This window comes from Vipera ursinii (assembly GCF_947247035.1).
Source record: "Vipera ursinii genome assembly, chromosome: 7".
In the NCBI taxonomy this organism is placed as follows: Eukaryota; Metazoa; Chordata; class Lepidosauria; order Squamata; family Viperidae; genus Vipera; species Vipera ursinii.
This window is the reverse complement of record NC_139521.1, coordinates 58,151,639-58,165,397: the sequence shown is the minus strand read 5'-3', so window position 1 is coordinate 58,165,397 and position 13,759 is coordinate 58,151,639. Positions and strand designations below refer to the sequence as shown.

Genomic DNA, 13,759 nt, shown 5'->3' with positions numbered 1-13,759 from the left:
AGAGTATGTGCCAGAGTTCATAAAATGCTATGAATGAGTTGCACAATACTAAAAAAAACCTGTTGGTTTTTCTTAACTTTTCAGCACAAAATCTTAGTGTGAACCACCAAAACTAATTCATTCTTTTAATAAATGGGGAACTTCTATTTTTTATGCAAATTCAAGATATTAGAGCAGACAAGGCAAGACATTCTGAACAATATGGGTACAGGTATTCATCTGCACAACGCTTTAGTTCAAATTCTTTGCCATTTTTTTAAAATAAAAAAGGTTATAGATCAACACCCTTGCCACAACTAAATTCCTAAATATATTTTCTTGAGAATAACCTCAAAAACCTGAAGGCAAATTTATTCTTAACTATGAACTACTATAGGACTGCATTGGTTAGCTGAACCTCTATGCTCACTATCTTGGAGCAGAAGACACAAGGAAATCAGAAAATAATATTTACAATGTTTCATCTTACTCCCAGTACAATTAACACGTTTATCATTGGAAGCTACGTATCGGAATTAACTCCTCCTGACTTAACACTCAGTTTAGTATGCACATTTTTGGGATAAACTTCCACTCCTAAAATTACATCGGCCCTAAATTCCTGATTTGAGACTCCTATAAATCTGAGCTCTGGCTGGGGGATTACGGTGAAATCAAGCATAGCTTGCGTTTGCAAAGGTGCTTTTCCAAAAGGGAACTGGACTTTTTGTTTGTTTTTTTTTCTTTGAAAATGGTCCGCTTCTCATCCAAGAAACTTCATTAAAAAAACAAAACCCCAAGAAAGTTCAGTTGTCTTTTGGAAAAGCACTCTTGGGACAGCCATGACCTGGATGATTAAGAATCTCCATGGCAACGTATCTGTGGATTTGGGGGGAAGCGAATGTGAGGTGGGAGAGGATTTATACTTCTCGGAAAAGCAAGCGGATTGTACTCTCACCGGGCGTTCAAAAGAATATAGGGTTGTTTCCCAATTTCATCTTCAGAAATAGCATGTGGCGGACGGGACTTACGCATCACGCTCAACAGCATCATGGCTTGTTTGGCATGGGCGTTACACGTTAATTGCCCATTACAGTTTCCTAAACCGTGGCACATGACTTAAGGGGCTGTAGGCGAACCCTCGAAATTGGCTTCTAAAATCCCCCTTGAGAGCATCACGCGGCCCCGGTCTGCCTCTCGGAGGGTCGGCGATATAAGGCGAGGATAGCGCCACTGACCCGTTCAACGTCCCCAGCCACTGTAGGGCAGAAAACCGTGTTTAAAATGTTGAAGCCTCTCACTAAGGCTGGTCTGGAGCCGGGGAAAGGTGGGAGGTGCAAGGATGGCTGAAGACTCCTAGCTCCACCTCCCGGTTCGCCGCTCTCCAAACTGTAAAAGCTGCCTCGGAGCCACCCTGAGAGAAATAACGGTCCTGAAATAACGGTCGTGGCAGCCCGCCGCCAAAGGGCATCTGGTTCAACGGCGCTCAGCAAGGGTGGGGTGTGTGGGTGTCTGTCATTGCCCTGCAGCAAGAATTGCCCCGGCTTGCTTTCTTCTGTATTTCCGCCCAGCCTTTGGGGACCCAGGCGGCTGAAATAGTAGCAGCCACCGCCTTCTTTCGGTTTCCCCCCCCCCTATTTTTGCAAAAAGAATACAAGGACAAGGGGGAGGGAAAGGTAAGTACAGTATAAGAGCCTTGGTGGAGCAGTGGGCTAATGCCTCCTTAAGTAACACCAGCTGCCTGCAATTAGTGCAGGTTCGCATCCCACCAGGCTCAAGGTTGACTCAGCCTTCCATCCTTCCGAGGTAGGTAAAATGAGGACCCAGATTGTTGGGGGCAATTAAGCTGACTTTGTAATAATGCCGCTTGGGGTGTGAGGTGTGTGTGAAAGCCCTAATAAGCAGGCATATACATAGAATGAAGGCTACTTCTAAGCTTGTAAGCCGCCCTGAGTCTTCGGAGAAGGGCGGGATATAAATGGAATTAAAATAAATAAAAATAAGTGGATATTGCAGCCCTGAAATTTGTACTGGGGGGGTGGTTCATTCGTGATTTGCAGAAAAGTATCAAACGGGTGTGGTTAGCCCTGGGTCCTCTCCCCTTCCTCCTTTCTTCCAAGAATGATTTGGAGAATGAGAGGGAAGCGCTTTAGATTTCTAGATGATATAAAATGGAGTGGTGGCCCGGCACATACTGACAGTGTTTCTCAACCTCAAGGACTTTTAAGATGTGTGGACTTCAGCTGCCACCCATCTTAAAGTCTCAGTAAAAAGAAGTTCAGAAACCTCTCTAGAAAACAAAACCCAAAATTATCTTGACAGGCGGGTGAAATGGGCTGGAAGTTATAACATAAAATTTAAGAGAGAGAAATACAAGATACTTACTTTAGAAAGACAGTACATAGATTGGTTCTTAGTAATTACTCGTGAAAAAGGTCTTGGTGCGAAAGAGCTGCACGCTTTTAATATGGGGCAGTCTGCTCATAGTGAAAAATGACAATAAAGGTTATCTATCTAGCAGTACTAGTATATTGCTCAAATCATAGGAAGTATTGTTTTATTTCACTGCTCTGGTCAGTTCTCATATCTAGTATTGTAGTATTTTGTGCAGTTCTGTGCAGTGCACTAATTTTGAGAAATGAGAACCGGTTCAGAGAAGGGGAATAGAGAATGCATTCCATGAAGAAGCTTAAACTTGAGAAAAGATGAGCTATATAATCGAAATATATGAAAGGATAAACCCCTTTGGAGATTTTTAATCTTCCAGGTCATTGTTGTCTCAAAGGTGCTTTTTCAAAAGACAGCTGGACTGTTTTTTTCTTTGAGAAAGAACAAAATGTTTCTTGTCTCATCCAAGAAACTTCATCAGTTGAGACTGGATGGTGGGGAGATGGATGGATGGATGGATAGATTCTGACCAGATGGTGGGGAGGGGAATGGAAGGATTGTATTTCTTTGCAGTTGTCTAGTTGTTAGCAATCTCTTTAGCATGTTGTGTCAACCCATCTATTGTAATTTGTTTATAGCTTTTGTGGTCATTAAATAATCCATAGATTATTTAAGCAAACCATAGCTCAGTGAAGTATTTTTCAAGCTCAGCAATGGATGATCTGGAAAATACTATTATGTTTGCTCTGAAGAAAAATAATCTAAATAGTATTTTATATAATAGAATTATAAATAGTATTTTAGAATCTGATTATATGACTATATTTGACCTTAGTCTTTTGAGATATTTTAATAATTTTCTTCAAAGTTAGGTCTCATAACTCAGTTATTTTTTATTTTTGGAACAGTTGCTTTTTTGTTATACCTTGGTCAGGCTTATTGTATTTTTGCTTGTTCTGGCGGTGGATCATTTTGGATTCTTCACATTTCATAATATTCAACTACCAAAGCACCTTGGATCCGTGAGGCAGCATTTTTCAAAGTTTATTTTTCAATACAAGGGAATATTAAAAACAAAAGAGAATAATATGAGAGAAAGAAGAGAGTCCTTCTAAGACTGTATGTATGCAAGTAGGAAAATTTACAAAGATTTTGAAAGAATCAATTCACTAAATCTTCATTGCAGTAGAGTTCCGCAACCTTTCTGGCTTTGTGGACAGGCAGGAAGGAGAGAGGGGATGTCTGTGCAAGAGTGGCAGGCAAATGCACACACGTGCTCACCTGCTGCTTGCACAAGTGAGGGTGCGCATGCTCGCCACTTCTCTGGCCCAGTTCCGAAAAGCTCAAGGTCCGATAGTGGGCCGTGACCCAGGGGTTGGAGACCCCTGCTGTACTGTATATATTTGCCTAATAGTAAAGCAACTCAGTGGCATTGTGTGAACATAAGAGTGGCATGGTAAGGCTCATTTAACTGGCTGAAAGCCATACTTAAATATTTGTTCATTAAGCTACTTTGTTTTATATGTTAGGAAAAATTATCAGTTCTAGGATAGCATAGAATCATTCCAAACATGTATGGAACCATTCAGTGTGTTTGTTCTTGTCTTTTCTAGAAGGTTAAAGGCATATTAGGATGTTTATTCAATAAAATTCTTATTTTATTTTTTTCCTATTTATTTTAATTTTTTTGTAGCCCCACTTCAATATGTATATACTGGGCAATGTAAAACAGAGCAGGATATACAAAGGAACATATAAAATATTAGTCCTCCTCCGCCACTTGTCAGAAGCAGCTGGATCCATACGTAAGCCAGACACAAAACAGAATAATTCATCAGATTGTCCTTTGAAGTCCACTGGAATTCATCCAGGTCCTGGAGAATACCAATTGAAAGGATTCAATATTCATATGGAAGCCTTGGTTGTCTATGAATCTGAATAGGAAGTAAACTCTTCATAGCAGATGATAGGTATCAATGTCCTCCATTTCCAATTTTGTCATATTTGCTCCAAGTATAAACTAGGCATAATGGGTGTTTGCTTTTGTCTGTTGGCATGGATTATTTGAGGCAGGCCCAAGGTTATAAACTCATGGAACACATGAACTCTTTTCCAGGGCAGAAAGATCAAAGTCTCCTCAAACACTCAGTCTTGGGATGGCCCAACATTATCTTTAAGATGACATTCACAAATTAATGGAGTACTCTATAACTTAATACCCTTTAAGACATTCTTATCCAGTCACACCTGGAACAGTGCTCCTCATCACTCATCGCTTGGGGGGGGGAAAGCCCTAATAAGTAGGCATATACATAGAATGAAGGCTATTGCTAAGCACATGGATTTGTGCTTAAGATTGTAAGCCGCCCTGAGTCTTCGGAGAAGCGCAGGATATAAATGGGATTAAAAAAAAAGGTGTGTACATTGTACATTGCAGCAACCCCTTCTCCTTTGCCCAATTGCTATAGCTGTTGCATAATCTGAAAACTGGCAGAGCAAATTTGCAACAGGGCTACATTCCCATTATTTTTCATCCATGTTACAATAAGTTACATCAAGTCAGCATATTCATCTACCAATACGTTGTAAATGAATGTGGTCTTACTTTGCACCAACTCGTCATTTTTGAGCAGTAACTGGAGGCCAATATGCCCAAGAGTTCAGCCATCTGGGCTCTGGTCTGGAATATCTGGTTTAGAAGAAGAGACTCATAAAATATATGGGTCTCCCTTTTCCTGTAATAGTCAAACTGGTGCTTCCTGCCATATCTATCTCTGCCTGTCATAATCCACAGTGGGGGCCCCTCAACCTTCCTTTCCTCTATTTATATTGCCATTCCCTCACTCAACATGCATACCATCAACACATCTAACATTCCAATTCTCTACAACACTATTTATATAAAATCTATTTTTTAATTACACTAATTCACTCTTCCCAACCAAGTCCCAAGTCCTCAGAGAAGACTTCAGGCTACCAGTCTTTCAGAGAAACTTCAGGCTAAATCTCAGTCCTAACTATTTTTCCACCACAAGAAAAGGCTGGAAGTCTTTTATCAGTAATCCCTAGTTCTCACCCAGGCAGTGCATCTAAAAGATTTCTGTGAACCCAGGGATGTTTAAGCTAAACAGCTTCATTTATTCTTCAGTACTTTAAATATGCTCTAATTCAGCAGCTGCTAATCTTTTCACCTAATAAACTGTTAACCATAAAAAGAAAAGCTACAAGCCACTAATAGCTAATATTGGCTCTAAACAGCTTCAACTGATGTCATCTTAAAAATATGTACATATATTTGGAAGATCTGCAGTGTATCTCACAGGCCTTTAAACTTCTGCAGCTTACTTGTGAATACCATGATTCATAAGAAGTCTCAGTTCAGGTGATCTGTGGACTGCACCTCATATCTCCCTATGCTGGCCCTTGTATTTCTATTTCTTCTCTTTCTTCATATATATGACTTTCTCTGTTGGTATCAGAAGTCTTGTGGAGAAGTTGGGGCCCTGCCAGCCCAATTATTAGAGCTCCAATTGGAGCTGTGATTAAGATTGCCAAGAAAGCAACTGTCAAAACATCCATGCCATATTTCTCTAATTGTTTATCTGCCTGCTCCCGTGCTGTATCTAAGGCAACTGAGCCAATTGCAGCCTGTCAAGAGAAAAGAAATAATAGATAACACAGCAAAAGAGCATTTTAAAAATACAGCACAAAAGCTTGTTTCATCAAACACTGCATACCATACAGCAGCCAATTAGTGAATAAGAAACTTTTCCCACTGTTGTTCCCCAGCAGCTGGTATTTAAGGTATGCTATCTAGTTTTCAGGTGATAGCACCTAGATATTTAGACGAGCAGCCATTAAGAGACCAATTCTCACTGAATTTGTATTGCCTTTTTCAAAAGCATCTAAACTGGTATCCATCTACTCAAATTTCATGACTTATTTTAAGTGATTTTCTACATTGAAGTTAAGTGTAGAGAAAAGTAAGGTTTTACACTTAGGCAAGAAAAATCAAATGTACAGGTACAGATTAGGTGAAACCTGATTCAATAGCAGTAACTGTGAGAGGGATCTTGGAGTCCCAGTGGACAACCACTTAAATATGAGCCAGTTTGCGACAGCAGCCAAAAAAGCCAACACAGTCCTAGATTGTGTTAACAAAGGGATAGAACCAAGATCATGTGAAGTATTAGTACTGCTTTATAAAGCCTTAGTAAGACCACACTTATAATACTGCATCCAGTTTTGGTCATCACGACGTAAAAAAGATATAGACTCTGGAAAGAATGCAGAAAAGAGCAACAAAGTTGATTAGAGGAACAGTCTAAAATATATGAAGAACGGTTGCAGGAATTGGGTTTGTCTTGTCTAGTGAAAAGAAGGTCTAGGGGTGACATGATAGCAGTGTTCCAATATTTGAGGGGCTGCCACCAAGAAGTGTGGGTCAACTATTTTCCAAAGCACCAGAAAACAAAACAAGAAGCAATGGATGGAGACTAATCAAGGAGAGAAGCAACCGAGAACCAAGGAGAAATTTCATAACAGTGAAAACAATTAACCAGTGGAACGGCTTGCCTTCAGAAGTTGTGGGTGCTCCATCACTGAAGGCTTTTAAGAAGAGACTGGACAGCCACTTGTCTGGAATGGTATAGGGCAGGGGTGTCCAACTGCCAGCCCGTGGGCAGAAAGTATCATAGCAAAACTGCGCCCACCCCATTGCTGGCAATGGAAAAAAGTCACGATAAGTTGTGACACATTATGTGACGTTGAGAGTTTGACACGCCTGGTACAGGGTCTCCTGTTTATGCAGGTGGTTGGACTGGGAGACCATCAAGGTCCCGTCCAACTTTGTTATTCTGTTATTCTTTACTGTTGCTTTGGAAGAGGACTGCAAGAGTAAATACAATAGTTACTGTTTCAAAGGGGATTAGCTCTTCCTTCATATATTTTCAAAATTTGATTTACTGTAATCAGTAAGTGTTTGAGGGTTATACCTGGTGAGAAGTATAACATCAAATCTTGCAACAAACTAGGATTGTATTTATAGGAGAGTAATGGTTTAGAGTCTGTAGTTTCTTTTAAGAGCCTTACTAACAGCCTTATTAAATGCTGTTTATATTTTTGAAGTTGATCTAAATTGGACTTTCCTGCCTGAGGTTAAGATAGAAAATTGATAATTTTGGGATGCCAAGAAATAGTAGAAGATAAGATGAAGGCCAATTTCCCTCTTGTCACCCTACTCTCTCTCATTTATTCACACAAGCAACATTTGTTGGCAATGACTTAACATTCATACTGACAACCCTGAAAACATCTTAGAGTTACAAAATAGTCTATATCTTAGGTCAATATTGATGTTCACAGTCGAAAGTCAGTCTTGAACTTGGCTATAGTTACAAAATCAGATAAATAGTCTCTTATTGCTTCTGGAAAATCTTATATCTAATTAGGAAGATCTAGCCTTGTGATTCATCTCAACAGTGCTATGGTTTCATATATTTTCCAAGTATAGGTGGATCAACTCACTAGATTTAAGGAAATGTTTATGATGTTGTAGTATAATTGTTGCATTAGTGCTATGAAAAATTGTGTTCCTAAAGGGAAATTTGAAAATAGGATTGCAAATTCTGACTATGAATGATTTGACTTGCATTGAAATAAAAATAAAATGCTTGCTGAAACATCCCCATTTCTTAGCTATGGATAGAAGAATTTTTACTGGAGAACAAAGTTTATGCTGTTCAGTAAAAAATGTGAATAATGAATGTAATAAAAAGAAGAGGGAACAGGCCTGCACATAAACTGTTTAAACTCCTTCCCTTGGGATGGTGCCTTAGGACATAGTATGCCAAAACATGTATGCCAAAACAACTAGACATAGGGACAGTTTTTTCCTCATGTCATCATTCGGCTGAACACCTAATTCTCACAGTCTAATGTCTATGTATACTGATTCATGTAGTGTGGCTGTAGTATTATTTATCATTCTTATTATCTTCCTTACTCCCCCATTTTATTGGGATGACGATAATGATTCTATTGTTTTGCATATTCATTGAGTGCTTCTATACCGGAGATAAATTCCTTGTGTGTCTAATCGCATTTGGCCAAATAAAGTATTCAACTTAACCAAACTCAATTCCATTCAATTCAACTTTCTTGGAAGGATGTGTTCAATCAATTTTATTTCCAGAAGACAGAATTCTTCCATAAAAATCCAATATACCTGCACAGTAGCTTTGGGGATCCAAGCCAATGCAATAAATATTCTCTCTTTCAGCTCAAAACCAGCAAAACAGACCAATACAAATGTGGCTGTAACTCGGGCTATTAGTCCCACAACCAGTATGGCAATACAAAGTCCTGCAACAAAGAAATAGATTTAATTATTTCTGTTATTAAAAAAAAGAATCATGTCAACAACTGAATCGTATAATTTTCCTTCTGAAAAGGACAATAGGTATAAATGCCCAGTTGTTAGTAGAAAACTTACCAACTGTTTGAGGATCAAGAGATGCAACAGATATTTCAGCGCCAATTAAACCGAAAAGAAAAGGTTGGAAAATCTCCCATGCAACCTTAATAATTTTTTCTACCTCTTTCTGCAAAAAAAGCAATGCATTTTTGTTGCACAGTACTGTACATTCATGCAGAAGATGTATAATGCAAACTCAGTTATTTTCACATTAAATAAGATTTTCAAAAAATTAAGCGATTCAATTAAATGATTCATTCATGTTCTTGCTCTCATCTTAGGAACAGTGATTCTATCATTATAAAGATGAGATCACAACTTTCAAATATTAAGGTATTAAGGACACTTAATTTAATAGGAGCTCTGAAATTATAAATATTCTTTTAGGAGGAATACCCTCACCACAAACATAATTTAAGGCGATACCATCTTTTTAGTTATTTCTATAATATATTACAGAAGTAATTAAAAAGATGGTAGTTCTCTTCCAGGGTTCTCCTTTTTCATTAAGACACTCTGTTCTCTTCTAATCCCATTCACTTTTATTCATAATACTCAACAGAGAAGTATACTAGATTCATAATTTTTTCAGAACATTTGCTTCAGTTGAATGGGGAAAAAATAACATGATTGAGCCACTAAGCTAAGAATCTCTGTATGCTGTGATGCAATATTAGCACCATTTCCTCTTTTTTTCAGAAACTGAACATCACTGGTTATGAACTTGGGAGGATACATTCAGAGAAAGAAGATGGAAGGCTCAAATAAACTTTCAAATCTGTAGAAATATTTTTTAAACTCCCCATAAATCATGGGATGGGGAATCTCAAAATAGTGTACAAAGAAATGACTAAAAACTAGGACCAAAATAATTCATGTTGAAACATTTTTTAACACTTTCAACTTGCCCAAAATAGTTAATAAACTCTCATATTCTGGAATCAGGGAAACTTTCAGGTTACATGATAATTAAATACTCACTTTCTCATCAGACCATGATAATCCAGCCAGGAATGCCAAGACAATTGTGCACAGTCCTCCAGTTCCAGGGAAACCAAAATACATACTGCCAAAAATTGCAAGCATTGATAAGCCTATAATAAAGAATGCTCTCTTCCATACAAGATACGTCTAGGGAGAGAAATTGGAGAAAGCAAGAGACATGATTCATAAATGTCAATCCAAACTTGACAGGAAACTGAAAAGAATACAATATTTTGGATCTGTGTGACTATGTACAGTAAATGCTAAGTAGGGTTACCTCTGGATAGGGAAGTACCGGGAAATTCCAGGTTAGTTAGTTAGATTAGGAAGTTGAAAAAAAAAACCACTTGTATTATTACTTTCAAAATGCTGCAAATAAACTATACATCCCTAATTCAACTCAAGCAATCTTTACTTTTTCTTTAAAATAAATATACTAGAAATCTAAGTTGTATTTGCTTCAAAAATAATTTGGAAAAAAATAATTTGAAACTCAACGTATGACTACAAATTGCCCCATAAGCAATTAATGAGCCATGCCCCATTTTACAACCTTTTTGCTATGGTTATTAAGTGACTCACTACATTTGTTAAGTGAGTCATGCATTTGTTAAGCGAATCTGGCTTCCCCCATTGACTTTGCTTCTCAGCAGCTCCCTAAGAAGGGCAAATGACAATCCCAGGATCCCGGATGCTGCAACCATCATAAATACATGCCAGTTGCCAAGCATCCAAAGTTTGATCATGTGATTGTGGGGATGCTGCAACAGTCATAAGTGTGAAAACTGATCGTAAGTCACTTTTTCCAGAGCCTTTGTAACTTTGGACAATCACTAAACAAATGGTTAAGTCAAAGATTACCTATATAACACCTCTCTTCTATTCATTAAAGCAGCCCATTTTTTTCATCTGAAAAAAGGTACCAGTTTTAAAGAATTAACTCTTTGTTCAAAAGTTTGAACAAAGAACAACAACTTCAATGAATAGCATAGTGATGTTGTCCTGATATTTGTACGAGATCCAAAGCACTCTTCTGATCAAAGCATTTGCAACTGCCAGATACTTCTTTTTATACATATTATTCCACCTTGTGTTGTTTCTCATGCTTCAAGAGATAGAAGATTGCTACATTTCAAAAGGTTTTCTCAATTCAAGATGGCGGACGTGTTGGGCTGAGCTCCGCGAGCTCCAGTTGTTGGGCGTCCCTTGGGAGCCCCTCAGGGGTCCTTTTGGGCCCCTGGGTAGGGGATTTGGACTATTAATTCTAGAGGCAAAGAATGAGGTAGCTTGCTGTTGGCTTTCTCCCGTCTATGAGTGGCTGTTTCCATCTGCTCCGTCTGCTGCTTCGCCCGCTGTTTCCATCTGCTTCGTCTGCGCTGCCGCTGTGTTTGCTGTGTTTGGTCTCGGCCTGCTGGTTTCTACAGCCTCGGCGTCTCCGGGTTGCTTCGCCTCAGCGTCTCCGGGCTGCCTTGGGCTGCTCCTGAGGGGTTGTAGCTGGTGGTGACGGCGTTTTCTGCTGTTTCGGGCAACGCTGTTGCTTCTGGCCGGCTCTCGGCGGTTTTCGGCGGCGTCTCTGAGGCTCCAGCTGATCGGCGGCGGCCTCGGAGTTCCAGCTGATCGGCGGTGGCCTCGGAGCTCCAGCTGATCGGCGCCTCCATTTTGGCGCTTCCGTGTTGGCGGCGATGTCAGCGGCGGCGGGGATCTCTTTGTTGGACCTGCCTCGGGCCGCTTTCGGCGGCTGCGGCGTCTTCGGGCCGTTTCGACGGCGGAGGGGACGACCGCTGGTCAGCTCGGTGGCAGGGATGTCCCTGGCACTGTTTTTTGGGCCGCTGCCGGCGGCGGAGGTGGCAATGGTGACGGCGTCTTCGGGCTGCCTTGGGCAGTGGAGAGGACGACCGCGGCGACGGCGGCGGTGCTGCTGCTTCGTTTGCCTTGTTCCGGCCTCCGACGGTGATGGCGACGACGGCGTTTTCGGGGCTTGCTGGCCCGTTCCATCGGCAGCGATATGGCGGTGGTCGGTGCTTTTTCATCTGGTCTGCGATGGCCGTAGCAGCTCCGGTGGACTGCCAATTACTAACTCTCCATCTGCCTCCCTATTCCCCTTTGGACTGGGACGGACCTGGGTGCAAGCCGCAGTGGGAGAGCGGCTTGTTTTCACATCGGCACTCCCATAGAGGTGGGAGCTCTATGGGTTATGCCCCACCCAGGGTGTACATTCTGGACCATCCCCTGGATCAGACTTTCGACCTGTCGTGGGAGGACGGGTTGGGGTCTGCCCCCGGGAGCATCCAACCGGGTGGCAGTAGGTTGGTCGATGGCCCAAATGTCTCACTCCCTTCCTTTAGAACCTCCTACTGGACTTTTCCATTATGGGACTGCCTTATCTGGACTTGTTGGACTTATGTATAGATACTCCAGCACGGACTTGCTCGCCCTCAGGGGTGCCCCCCTCTCCTGGGTGCGTCCCGCCTTTTTTGCCACTCCCAGTCTCAATGAAGGGCCCAATTATTGGGACCCTGAGAGATGGCCGGGTAAGGTCAGGGGCTCTCGATCCAAATTTAATAGGAGGCCCCTGGTTAATTTTTTAGTTAAATTTTTTAGGGGGTTAGGGAGAGGGGTGGGGGGTAATGGTTGTTTGACTATGGGGGGTGGCCATACAACCATGGTGCAGGCCAGGCCTGGGTCCGACTGCGTTCGGGGGGAGCGGGGTGTGGTTACATCTGGGGCTCAGGAGCGGGTCGTGGGATTACCGATTCCCACGACACTGGGGTATGGCAGCAGGCGTATGGACAGAGGGCCGTATCGTTACCGGGAGGGCCGTCCCCGCTGTTTACAAGCGGTGAGGCGCTCCGACCCTCTGTTTCTTCCCCGAGGTGCCGGGAGCGAGGATGCGCAGCCTCCTGAGCTCCGGCTGGTTTACCTGAATGCCAGGTCCGTGGTTAATAAGGCTCCCCTTGTGCGGGATTTGGTGGAGGGTGAGCATGCGGACCTGGCTTGTATCACCGAAACCTGGTTGGGCCCAGAGGGTGGGGTCCCTTTGGTTGATCTTTGCCCACCAGGTTTCCGAGCGTTACACCGGCCTCGGGCTCAAGGTAGGGGCGGGGGAGTGGCGGTAGTTATCAGGGAGACCTTATGTCCGCGGGAGACCACCGTCCCTCAGATAGTCGGGTGTGAGTCTCTCTTTTTGAGGTTTGGTTCGGGGGCGCAGTTGGGCTTGCTGCTGGTGTATGTTTCGCCTAGTCACACAGCGGCAGCCCTGCCTGAGCTACTCGATGTCCTCTCTGGTTTGGTGATTGAGTTCCCCAAACTTTTAGTTTTGGGTGACTTCAATCTACCATCCCTGGGAGGGTCATCTGAGTTAGCTCGGGAGTTCATGGCTTCCATGACGGCCATGGACCTGACGCAGGTAATTTCTGAACCAACTCATGAGGGAGGCCACACCCTGGACCTAGTTTTTTTATCTGGACGATGGTTGGATGATCTTGGTGGGGGCTCTCCATTTATCATGCCCCTGTCATGGACCGATCATCACCTCCTGCGGCTGGTCTTCCGTTTTACCACCCCCCGCCGTGGGGATACGGAACCAATTAGATGGTACCGCCCCAGGCGCTTAATGGACCCTGACGGGTTCCAGGCAGCGCTGGGATCCCCACCTGCCTCCGTCGCTCACAACTCGGCGGATGCCTTAGTGGAAGCCTGGGAAAGGGCAGCCACTGAGGCACTGGACCGAGTTGTACCCTTGCGGCCCCTGACCCGGTGCAGATCCCAACGAGCTCCATGGTTTTCCGCGGAGCTCCGGGAGATGAAGCGTCGGAAATGGGGCCTAGAGAGCTGCTGGAGGTCCAGCCGATCTGAATCCGACCGGTTGTGGTTAAGAACCTATATTAGGTCTTATCTCGCAGCGATGAGGGTGGCGAGGTGTAATTACTTCTC

General features: G+C 42.5%; 1 protein-coding gene across 3 annotated transcripts in view; it reads right to left on the bottom strand.

The window, feature by feature from the left end:
• Window positions 1-4,695: 4,695 nt before the first annotated feature.
• The window catches only part of SLC9B2 (solute carrier family 9 member B2), a 32,285-nt gene continuing 23,221 nt past the window's right edge, over window positions 4,696-13,759 (bottom strand). For all 3 annotated transcript variants that reach the window (XM_083367753.1, XM_083367755.1, XM_083367754.1), the window contains exons 10-13: window positions 9,824-9,973; window positions 8,861-8,969; window positions 8,594-8,730; window positions 4,696-6,015 (exon numbers count right to left, since the gene is read on the bottom strand). In XM_083367753.1, coding sequence (XP_083223879.1) covers window positions 5,779-6,015; window positions 8,594-8,730; window positions 8,861-8,969; window positions 9,824-9,973 — 633 coding nt within the window. In that variant the 3' untranslated portion in view covers window positions 4,696-5,778. The remainder of the gene's footprint in view (window positions 6,016-8,593; window positions 8,731-8,860; window positions 8,970-9,823; window positions 9,974-13,759) is intronic.